Raw genomic sequence first — 12,191 nt, 5'->3', positions numbered from 1 at the left:
AATAGCACCATATAGGATATTTTCTGCTTTTAATGTTTGCCAATGGTGATGGTTAACAAATAGCCTACTGTAAAATACATATAGATATAGGCCTATATATATATATATATATATATATATATATATATATATATATATATATATATATATATATATATATATATATACACATATATATATATATATGAATATTAAGACCAATTCCAGAATAAAGATTATTATTTTTCATTACCAACGGACAACGCACACTGATGTTTTGTGAGGTGTCTTTGTATTATTGTGATGATGGGTGGGTGGGTGTTAGTTTCTGTCTATGGCAACTTGACGATTTTTACAGTTTTTCGCAATTTGGTTCAATAGCACCACCAAGTGACGGAACGGCCACATGTAAATAGTAGATTGTAGAATTGTAAACATTTGCAGTAATTTTATGACATCGATCTAAATAAGTCTGTTAGGTGACATAGAATACAATCTTGTTTATAATTGTTTTAATTTAGGATAGAAAGGCTGTCTGTAACCCCGAAAACAGTTGTTACGCTACGATGGATGACTGCAGAGAGATATAATTGTATTGTTTTTTGCATTTACTTTAAAAGGGGACATATTATGAAAACAACACTTTTCCTGGGATTTGGGTGTTGTTTTGAGTCTCTAGTGCACACATACAAACTTTGAAAAAGTCCGTACATTTTTTGAGATTTTCTTTTTTTATGCATTTCTGAAAGTACCCCGCCTACAGTTACCAAACAAGCAAGTCAGTTTCGGCACCCCCTCCTACGTAAGAAGGCCCCCTTCCTACGTAGGAGGGGATCGAAAAATATGTATGGGTTTCAATGGAGAGAATTATCTTCTGGTCCCAGTCTTTATATGCCCCGGATTACACATATGTTGTTTGTGGATTTAAATGATAATTTTTCATGTCAAGAGTTTGACCGTTTATTGTGCAATTGTTCAGTTAAAGGCGGTAGAGAAAACACAATGAGAAAGGCTACATGTCTCGTATCTGACGTCACGCTCCCTGCGACTGGCGTGGACAAGACCGACAATCTCCCCATCGGCATAACTGAAACTCTCCATATACCCCGACTTATAGTGTTTTTCACCTCTTTCGATGCTTTTATCCTCCCCTTGGAAAAAACATTATCAAACTTCTTCACGAAAATGTTTAGTTTTCTTTGCATGAAAAATTATCATTTAAATCCACAAACAACATATGTGTAATCCGGGGCATATAAAGACTCAGACCAGAAAATAATTACTTTCTCTCCATTGAAACCCATTCATATTTTTCGATCTCATAGGTCCCATGGGCTCTACCGGAAGAGGCGTGACTTCACCACTCAATTACCGCGAGTTTTGAAAGCCAGGTGACTCGTCGCATCGTTTTTCATCCCAGAGTGCATTCGGACGCATGGCAAACGAAGCCGCATGCCTCATCAAAAACAAGCCTATTGGTGTGTTCATGGATCCTCGGACGCTAGCCGTCCGAGTTGCTTTTGACGTCATTTCTGGTCTCGGAGCATTTATAGCGTTCCTGTTCGTCTTTGTGATTGTGTCATGAAATTGGCTAGTAGAAGTGGTGCCGAGATGATGCCTCATGAAACGTCAAAGACTCGCAGCCAGATGAACCACCAAAGTGGTTCGTGCTCGAAGCTTCGAATGAGTACGCTAGGGACATCTAGTGGTGAATGAAATGATGACAACCCAACCCAAAATGATTTTAGTTTCGTGTGCCGATACAACATAAAAGCTTTTGAGAATTGAAGTTATTTCAGTGATACATGTGTGTGAGTGTGCAATGATTTTATTCAGAAACAGGATTTGCTCCAAAACCTTTGGGCTTAGCCGGTTTCTCTTTTTTGAGACAACCTCTCCTGCCTTTGAAAAAACCCACTCGCAGGGGACAGAGGATGCAGGGGTACACATTCTCCTACTTTCCTATACACAGAAAAGAACAAAAAATGATAGTTGGACAGTGCTTAAACAGTCACAACAGGATACTGATATAGTAAAGAGAAGTGATGTTCCAAACAAAGAATATGCAGCACAAGCCATAATACCTTAGCAGTGGTACTAGACCGAAAGAGTGTTACAATTCTTCTGGCACTTGTACGCAGATGCTCAAGCCCAGGGGTGTCATCCAAAGATTTCTTTACCATCAGGTTGATGACATGAGCTATGCAGACAGCTTGTTTTAAATGCAGCTCCCTGCCACATGCAAGCCTGTTCGAAGCTGCATCAGCAACAAGACAAGTCACCTTGTGCTGATGCCCCACTCCTCCATAATGGCACCCTTAGCTTCAGCCAAGTTATGGGCTGTATGGCTCTGTGAGAAATGCTGAACCCCAAGCAGTGTGGTATTCAGCACACCATCTGCAATAAAGTGGCAGGTGACTGCAAGGTAGGCCTCCATATTCATGGATGTCCACATATCAGATGTAAGACTGACTGCAGTAGCCTGCTGAACAAGGGCCTTTGCCTCCCTTTTGCCTTGGTGGTAGCGTTCCTTCACCATGGCCTTTAGAGCCTGAGAAAACAAGAACACTTTTTAGCATGACTTTTAAAGAGATATATAATGTAGGTTAATGAATGATAACATAATAATATATACCGGTCTGGTGAGCAGAACATATGAAGGGTCAAGTAATTTCACCAGCCCCCTGAATCCCTGGTCGTTGACCACAGTAAAAGGCCGGCAATCCTTCACCACCATGTCCACCAAGGCCTCGTCCAGGACCTTTTTCCTGGAAGCTGGGCAAAAGAGGCACAACAAGTGAACAAGCAGTAACCTAATGGTATAGCCCTCTTATAATGCATCATCCATAAAAAAAAAAAGCGAAAACCAAATCGCACCTGCAAGTCCCAGCGGGTGCTGTGGGTGTTTGCTCTCTCTCATGAAGGGCACGGTAATGCCTCAACATGGAAGATGTATTGTTATTATAACCAGGAAGCTTGTTGCAGATTAAGAATTTCACCTAAACAAACAAAAACAACCAATACAAAAGACAACATTAAAAACATTATGCTACTACTTGCCAAACCATGCTTTAAAATGAAAAGCAGTATGAATAGGCAAACCTTATTAGGAGAAATTAGATCAAAATGCTCCCAAACAGGGGAAAACCTTCTCTTTTTTAGCAAACTCCATGATGACTAATGAACTTGATATGTTGCTTGATACTACCGGAAATGCAATGATCAAGCTGTCTCCAACTACTGACAATATCCCTCAAGTTTGTATTCGTATACGGGACATCTTTATAGTCGAAATGTCCCGCAAATACTGAACCCACATTTCGAAGCAGTAGCCCGAGGCGAAGCCTCGAACGTCACACGCTACGTAATTTCGCCAACGTGAATCCTACTCGAAACGGAGCTTCGCTGGGGGGAGGAGCCGACATACTCGACACACGCCCCGATGCCTCGACGCAAACCGTAACATCACTAGCTAGTAGTTGTTTATTGTTAGCTACATAAGCCTCTTTAGCATACCTGCCCCAAAACATACACAACTTTACATTGTATTGCACGCACAGCAACACCATATAACAACTCCCGCGAGTTTCCCGCTAAGTCATGTGACATGTCACATAGGGAAGTGTTCACCTGCATTTCTCACATTTCGATCCCAGAATGCATCCAACACAACCTGAACGCAACGCATGCTTGATCGATGTTGGAGACTCTGATACAGAGCAGCGCCATCTACCGTTTGGAGGTCGTCAAAGGATGCGAGAAATGTGCCTTTGTAAAAATTAATATTAAATATACATTGCTGATGCATAGTGTTACTTGAAAAGAATAGGTCAGATATCTGAAAAGGCCTACTTTTGTTTTATATTAAATAGTATGATTACTTCGTTTCTAAGAAGTCCTTTGTTTTGGAAGTCCTTAGGGGGCTTTTATTTTGCCTATTAAATTCGCGTATATATAACGTGATGCACTTCCTGTCGACCTCTTCTGCTTCTACAACCGCGTGTCATAAAGCTGTGGAGATGAGGTACGTAGGCGGTTTCAAACCACATTAAGTGTTGTCTTTATACTTTGTTATAACTTTATTAAAATTGCAATAGATGTTGCAAAATACCCTCTGAGTAAATGAGACTGACTCCCCCCCCCCCACCTCGAGTAAACTATCCAGGGATGTAGTATATGAAGCAACCATGGTGGCCCATGCAGGCGTAAGTCAAGTCTTGAAGCTGAGGAGAAAAAATAAAATATTCACCATATGATTTATCCAACCACCTTTCCTGTTGAGTCGATGAAGAGAAAACATGCACCACGCTGAGAGCTTGATGTATAACTCCTTACTTTCTGAGACGACAACATATTGCTTACTGATCAAGTTATATTACAAGTCCTAACGTTAGTCCAAATTCCCTCGTTGGATCGAATGTTTAGCGTGTTCACAATTTGGGAATAAAATGTCGATGGGACTTTCCAATAAAGTGTATAGGCTAATCCTGCTTTGCAAATTGTTTTACAGCAACCAATGAGTTGGAGACGTTCTGTGTGAAGCTTGTATCGTTGATCAAGCAGGCCCATCTGGTAACGTAGCTTTGCTCTAATGATTATTTACTGGACTAATCGCTGTGGTTAAGAAGTGGTATGGTCTGTGATGAAAAAACATGCACCACGCTGAACTAGTGATGTATAACCCATTGATTTCTGAGGCCTTCAAATGGCAACGACCATTATATTCACTCGTAAACATTGAGCTTTTGTAGAAATTGTCAAAATACCCTTGTTGACGACAGAGGCGAAATGTTAATTTGACATTAAGGTCACTTTCCATCCAGTGTTTTTACTAATCTCTTCATCAATTGTTTCACCACAGCCAAAGATGCAGACATTTTGTGTGAAGCTGGTATCGTGGATCCAGCAGGTCCACAGGTAACGTTCAGCTTGTTATATAATAACTATCCCTCTTAAGAAGTTGTATGGTCTGTGATGAAAAAACATGCACCACGCTGAACTAGTGATGTATAACCCATTGATTTCTGAGGCCTTGAAATGGCAACGACCATTATATTCACATGTAAACATTGAGCTTTTGTAGAAATTGTCAAAATACCCTTGTTGACGACAGAGGCGAAATGTTAATTTGACATTAAGGTCATTTTCCATCCAGTGTTTTTACTAATCTCTTCATCAATTGTTTCACCACAGCCAAAGATGCAGACATTTTGTGTGAAGTTCATATCGTCGATCCAGCTGGTCCACAGGTAACTTCCAGCTGATTATATATAGTATATTATCACTCTTGGTATGGTCTGGTCTGTGATGAAAAAACATGCACCACGCTGAACGAGTGATGGATAACCCTACAACCTCTGAGACCAACCATGATTTAATCAGCTGCTGATCAAATTAGAATAATTTCATATATTTGCAAGGTCAAAACTGGCAGTAATTTATACTAGTACAAATGTGTATTTTGAATGCCGAATTTCTTTTATATACAAAAATTAAAGTATTTTATTCACCACAGGAGACAATCCAGTGATGACCATTAAGTGCTAGATGGACAAGATGCCTGATCTCTTACTAATGCCATTAAGAATTCTTGTAAACCTGCATTTGTTTAAAACACAATGACTAGTCTGTGATGAATAAACATGGACCCCGCTGAACATCTGTATAAACATACATATTCTGAGTCCAACTGGATTTGGTAGTCAAAATGCTCACTCGTATATATTCACTCGTAAACATTGAGCTTTTGTAGAAATTGTCAAAATACCCTTGTTGACGACAGAGGCGAAATGTTAATTTGACATTAAGGTCACTTTCCATCCAGTGTTTTTACTAATCTCTTCATCAATTGTTTCACCACAGCCAAAGATGCAGACATTTTGTGTGAGGCTGGTATCGTGGATCCAGCAGGTCCACAGGTAACGTCCAGCTGATTATATAATAACTATCCCTCTTAAGAAGTGGTATGGTCTGTGATGAAAAAACATGCACCACGCTGAACTAGTGATGTATAACCCATTGATTTCTGAGGCCTTCAAATGGCAACAACCATTATATTCACTCGTAAACATTGAGCTTTTGTAGAATTTGTCAAAATACCCTTGTTGACGACTGAGGCGAAATGTTAATTTGACATTAAGGTCATTTTCCATCCAGTGTTTTTACTAATCTCTTCATCAATTGTTTCACACCAGCCAAAGATGCAGACATTTTGTGTGAAGCTGGTATCGTGGATCCAGCAGGTCCACAGGTAACGTCCAGCTGATTATATAATAACTATCCCTCTTCAGAAGTGGTATGGTCTGTGATGAAAAAACATGCACCACGCTGAACTAGTGATGTATAACCCATTGATTTCTGAGGCCTTCAAATGGCAACGACCATTATATTCACATGTAAACATTGAGCTTTTGTAGAAATTGTCGAAATACCCTTGTTGACGACAGAGGCGAAATGTTAATTTGACATTAAGGTCACTTTCCATCCAGTGTTTTTACTAATCTCTTCATCAATTGTTTCACCACAGCCAAAGATGCAGACATTTTGTGTGAAGCTGGTATCGTGGATCCAGCAGGTCCACAGGTAACGTCCAGCTGATTATATAATAACTATCCCTCTTAAGAAGTTGTATGGTCTGTGATGAAAAAACATGCACCACGCTGAACGAGTGATGGATAACCCTACAACCGCTGAGACCAACCATGATTTAATCAGCTGCTGATCAAATTAGAATAATTTGCAAGGTCAAAACTGGCAGTAATTTATACTAGTAAAAATGTGTATTTTGAATGCCGAATTTCTTTTGTATACAAAAATTAAAGTATTTTATTCACCACAGGAGATAATCCAGTGATGACCATAAAGTGCTAGATGGACAAGATGCCTGATCTCTTACTAATGCCATTAAGAATTCTTGTAAACCTGCATTTGTTTAAAACACAATGACTAGTCTGTGATGAATAAACATGGACCCCACTGAACATCTGTATAACCATACATATTCTGAGTCCAACTGGATATGGTAGTCAAAATGCTCTAACTTATTTGAATGTACCACATTTGTATCCTCCCAAGAGGGTTGCATGGTATTCTAAAGCAAGCTTTTACCCATCCCCTTTCAAGGTTCGGACCTGGCAATTGTAGAACATCTTGCTGGTTCTACAGACACGGAAGGCACAAAGCACTGCAGACAGAAGGTATAATATGTTCATTCAGTATAATTATGTTGGTCCACATCTATGACTTATTATGTATTAATGTTTATTCCCTCCATTTATTTCACAGAACCTACCAGTTCCTGAGGCAAGTTTTATCCTGCCGGCAAAGGGTTGTCATGGAGCTGATTGTCAAATACAGAATATTTGTATTTTGTACTGCAGTAACTGCATTTTAGGTCTGGCTGTTTTCTGAACTTGACATTGGAAAATGTGAACAATAAAATGTTTAAAACGGGAATTGTTTGGATGTTATGGTAATATTATTTAACTTGTTAATTTACAATTCGGAGGTCATCCATACAGTAAAGCTATTCCATCATGGTCGTATGCATATATACTATACAAATATATTTAACTCCAATATTGATAATGCATCAATTCAATACGCATGTGTTACTGGACAGTAGATTGTAATTGTAAAACGTATCGTAACGCCTCGTTACGATAGCCTCAAAGAGGCGACAGTTCAACACAAGTTGGCCGCAGGACACGTGAGGAACTCCATACAAACGGAAGGTATGTGGGTAGAAACTAACTCCTGCCGGCTGGTGCTATCTTTCGCTAAAAACAATACCTTGCCAAACGATACTGTATTTTAGGTCGTTAGCACGAAATTGCAAGTGGGAATTGCGATGAGTAGTATTTTGACGTGAAACAAATCTGATAGAAGGTAAGGGTTTATGCTAAAGCTGGTTCATACTAAAAAGCTAATGTTGACTATTGGGAGCTAGCTTAGTGCAATGCTAATTTAGCTCCGGTAATTGCCAACAAGCGAAAATAAGGCATTTAAAGTGAAATCCAGTGTTTCTTAGTGCGCCCTTTGTTTATTTGAATCCCTGTGGATTTTAACTATCGACGAATCGGGTGCCAGTAACGTTACATCTGTCCGGAACATCGAGTCCTCTAACCTGTCGCATTGTTTTGGCGTTTTGGCTAGTTGTTTGACATTCAGCTTATTTTCATTTCAGTATTCATGGCGCTTTATTATGATGACACGCAATGCAATACTTACATGTACAACGCCAAACCGCTTTGATCAATATTTAATTCCCCGATTGGTTTGACCTTTGTAGCTCTGCTAGCTTTGGCATGGCAAACATGCAATTGAAACCACAGCACACAAACATTGTAAAGACATGACAATTTGAAAAAGAAAGGTCTTAAATTTGTCTTAAGGCACTGACCAAATGTATTTCTAATATTAAAGGTTAACTCTGATGTGGGTCTTTCAGAGGGGGAAGGATGCAGCAGAAGAGAAACATCCCAATCATAGAATGGGAGGATCTGGACAAAAGAAAATTCTACTCCTTTGGGGTGTTCATGACTATGTCCATCCGGGCCACTGTCTACCCTGCCACACTCATCCGTACCCGGCTGCAGGTCCAGAAGGGCAAATCCCTTTACAGTGGCACCTTCGACGCCTTCTTTAAGATTCTCAGAAGAGAAGGCGTGCGGGGTCTGTATCGTGGCTTCATGGTCAACTCCTTCACACTGATCTCAGGCCAGGCCTACATCACCACCTACGAACTGGTGAGGAAGTACGTCTCTAACTATTCCAATGACAACACGTTGAAGTCATTGGTCGCTGGCGGTTCTGCCTCCCTCGTGGCGCAGAGCATCACTGTGCCAATAGACGTGGTCTCCCAGCAGCTGATGATGCAGGGCCAGGTGGGGCACCCCACCCGCTTCCAGCTTGAGGCCAAGGTTCGGGATGGCATGTCCAAGAGGATGTTTGGCCAAACCAGGGACATCATTGAACAGATTTTTGCTGCTGATGGATTCCGGGGCTTCTACAGGGGATATGTGGCTTCTCTGCTCACTTACATCCCAAATAGCGCTGTCTGGTGGCCTTTTTACCATTTTTATGCTGGTAAGCATTATAGTTGTTAATAATATATAATAATACCATAGAAATGTTAATCCAATACACTTTCATAACACACAAAAAATAAATACATGTCTTTGTTTAACAGAACAGCTTTCCAAGTGGGCCCCCATCGACTGCCCTCACCTACTACTGCAGGCCATGGCTGGGCCACTAGCTGCTGCCACTGCCTCTACTGTCACCAACCCCATGGATGTGGTCAGAGCCAGAGTGCAGGTAGGGGCGTCTGTGACTTTCGAGGGGTTGATGGTCAACAGACCCATTTCACAATGGGCGTCATCATACGACAGACAAAGGTGTCTCTCATAAGTCTGCTCCTTTTATCTACCAGGGCACTGGTAGAAGGGTGAAATAGTGAAGATAATGGGCCTTTCACACATGAACCCATGCATCATCTTTGGAGAGTCGTGTCCAGAAATGATCCAGAGTTGCCCTTTCACACATGCAACCCACAGCTGGCGATAAGCTGCATCAGACATGTTTACACATATCAAAAATACTCTGGATATCTGAGGGGTGGCTCCTGGGTAGAGTAGAAGGTAGGCTATAAGGCAACAGTATGCAACGGAGGTCGCTGTGTATGTTTTTAACACATCAAAGATCGTGTATGAGGCTGCCTACTCCGTAATGCTGACTCTTTTCGCGGTGATATCAACACTGCATTTATTTGGACGTATGCGCAATATCAACAGAAGTGTGGAAAGTAGAACACGATACAGGCAAGAAGAGAAAAGTACGCAGCAGCTACACTTGCATGATGGAAACTTTATCAACATGTCAGCAATGCGCCCACTCGCTCGTTGTGAAATCTCCAGCTTTCTTATACTCCGAACTTTACCCTAGGGGCCTACCCGGATAAACTCCGGAGGGGCTGATCCGAATATTCGGCTTGCAGTGCATGTGGTTATGGGCTATAACTCTACTTCCAGTGCCCTGGTACATAAAAAGAGCAGACCCTTATAAGTGTTATAAGAGACACCTGTTTTTTTCCCACGATGAGACCTATTTGGAAATCAGGCATAGCTAGCTATATATATTTATTATACAGGCATCCAGAGCTCAGTATTTTGGCCTTACATCACTATGCAAATACATAAAATGCAGTACTGTTTCTGCTCATAAAGTGGCATTGTGTGTGTTGTACGTCTGCTAGGTGGAAGGCAGGTCATCCATCATCGAGACCTTCAAACAGCTGATGGCAGAGGAGGGCGCTTGGGGGATGTCCAAAGGGCTCTCGGCTCGAATAATTTCCTCAGCTCCCACTGCTATTGTGATGGTGGTCGGCTACGAGACGCTAAAGAAAGTGAGCCTGCGCCCCGAGCTGGTGGACTCGAGACACTGGTAGAACACACGCAGGACCCCCCATGGTTGTAGGCTGCGCACGATCCCAGTCCCACCACCCTGATTAAAACACTCTGCATCTGATCAACATCAATTGAAATTAGGAACACTGTATGATGTCAGCATGGGGACCAACATGATTCTTCTGTCTTTGGAAACGGAGGAGATGGATGGTCATTTAATTTTGTAGTAGGTAGATAAGAAGACGTTTTTTTTTTTCTAGGTGTGTGCAATATGGAACCTTGTGGACCCATTTTTCCTCAAACTTTGCCTGTAAAATTTGCTAACTTCTCAGTTGTTCTTAAAATTTTTTAAATGATAATCCAGGTTCAGACCCTCTCTTAGCCTGTTATTGTTTTACAACATCTGTATAAGTGCTAAGCTAACAAACATATTGGACACTGAATGATATTCAATGCTTGGCCACCAATTCTTTAATAATTGTTATGAACAGAAGGGAAGCAACCAAACATTAATTTATTTATTTAAAAAGTATAGCATTAGGAGATGTAGAATACATTGTTTGGTTGTTTTCTGCCTCATAGCATGCTAGCTCAGGGACAATTTCAAAATTGTGCAGCGAAAAAGGCCTACTTGTGGAAGATGTGTATTTGATTACCTGACTAAAAGTGATTATATTAAAGTGTTTTTTTTTGTTGGTGTACTGGTCCAATGGAAACTATGCTCTTTTCCTTTACTGAGGCAGTAAATCATTGTGCAATCATACCATGTTTTAATTATAGTTCAGCATAAAATTTGATTGTACAGTTGATAATGGCTACGTGTTAAGTAATTGTAAAGGAGGGGATTAAGTTAACCATAATTATTTTAGTTTTTGTCTCTATTCATGATTAACTATGAAATATATATGATTGGATCAAATTATAATTAGGCCTCTGAAGAGAAGACATGGCTGTAAGCAACGTGTTGCATTCAGCTGAAAGCATCCTCATCCTCACATTTAAATGGGAAAGATGTCTATTCATCATGATTGACTTACAAATACATTTCAGTGTGTCTTTTCATTCACATGTGTCATGAGCCTCGGCTGTTGTCAAATGTAGCAAAATATGCAAATTAGCTAATGCAATCAAATAGAAAGTGACAGGCTGTTCAAATGACAATATTGAAAATGAAATCATATTTTTTAGCTCCTTAATATCAATTCCTCATTCAATGGACATTTTCTTATGTAATTTTATTTGCATTAATGTGACTTGTGCCGAACAGCTTTTTGTTGTTGACAATAAAATATCTCAAATGGTAACTTGAGCAAGGTGTTTCTCATTTTAGTGTTGCCAATTTGAATTGAAATGTATCATCTATCATTACTTTCTGAATGTATAACTTGAACCTATATTTGCAATGAATTAAACTCAAATTACTACTCTCAACTGAAAGTTCTCGATTGAAACCCTTTCCAGTTTTTGAACTGATGTTTAACATTCACCATCTTCCCAATATATTTCAAACGGTATATACAACATTACATACATACAATGTATACCTATACCGATATATATACAAAACCGCATAGGTCCGTTTTTATTTGAATCAACCCTGGGACCTGGTTTCAGAAAAGTGCGTTTTCGGGCAGCGGATCCTCCAGATCCGCCCGGACGGTCGGCCCGAACGCCCAAGACTTATGCGGTTTCACCAAAAAACCTGCTCCGTGTGGACGGGGCCTTAGTTTGTGTGGAGTTACCGTTGGTTAATATTCCTACCTACCGTTCTGAATTGATTACAGTTGGTTGACAGTTGGATTAGAC

At 40.4% G+C, this 12,191-nt stretch overlaps 1 protein-coding gene and 1 long non-coding RNA gene across 5 annotated transcripts; both read left to right on the top strand.

Moving 5' to 3' along the window:
* The first annotated feature begins 3,952 nt into the window (after positions 1 to 3,952).
* Positions 3,953 to 7,417, top strand: LOC307075469. 3 transcript variants are annotated; one of them, XR_013811852.1, is made up of 8 exons: positions 3,959 to 4,003; positions 4,490 to 4,551; positions 4,841 to 4,896; positions 5,173 to 5,228; positions 5,842 to 6,229; positions 6,506 to 6,561; positions 7,102 to 7,175; positions 7,264 to 7,417. It is a non-coding gene; the product is annotated as an uncharacterized lncRNA (long non-coding RNA). The 3 variants fall into 3 exon arrangements; XR_013811850.1 differs by having other exon boundaries at positions 3,953 to 4,003; positions 4,490 to 4,896; positions 5,842 to 5,897; XR_013811851.1 differs by having other exon boundaries at positions 3,953 to 4,003; positions 4,490 to 4,896.
* A 309-nt stretch (positions 7,418 to 7,726) lies between these two features.
* On the top strand, positions 7,727 to 11,640 carry LOC307076306 (solute carrier family 25 member 44-like). Of its 2 annotated transcripts, none has more exons than XM_079737245.1 (4): positions 7,727 to 7,866; positions 8,429 to 9,066; positions 9,170 to 9,297; positions 10,235 to 11,640. In XM_079737245.1, exons 2-4 carry the CDS (start codon positions 8,439 to 8,441, stop codon positions 10,424 to 10,426), a joined length of 948 nt encoding a protein of 315 aa, XP_079593371.1. In that variant the 5' UTR covers positions 7,727 to 7,866; positions 8,429 to 8,438; the 3' UTR covers positions 10,427 to 11,640. The 2 variants fall into 2 exon arrangements, with proteins under 2 accessions (XP_079593371.1, XP_079593372.1); XM_079737246.1 differs by having other exon boundaries at positions 7,734 to 7,866; positions 8,404 to 9,066.
* Positions 11,641 to 12,191: the final 551 nt, after the last annotated feature.

This window comes from Pollachius pollachius (assembly GCF_949987615.1).
Source record: "Pollachius pollachius genome assembly, chromosome: 5".
In the NCBI taxonomy this organism is placed as follows: domain Eukaryota; kingdom Metazoa; phylum Chordata; class Actinopteri; order Gadiformes; family Gadidae; genus Pollachius; species Pollachius pollachius.
The sequence above is the reverse complement of the archived record's forward strand: the minus strand, read 5'-3'. Positions and strand labels throughout refer to the sequence as shown.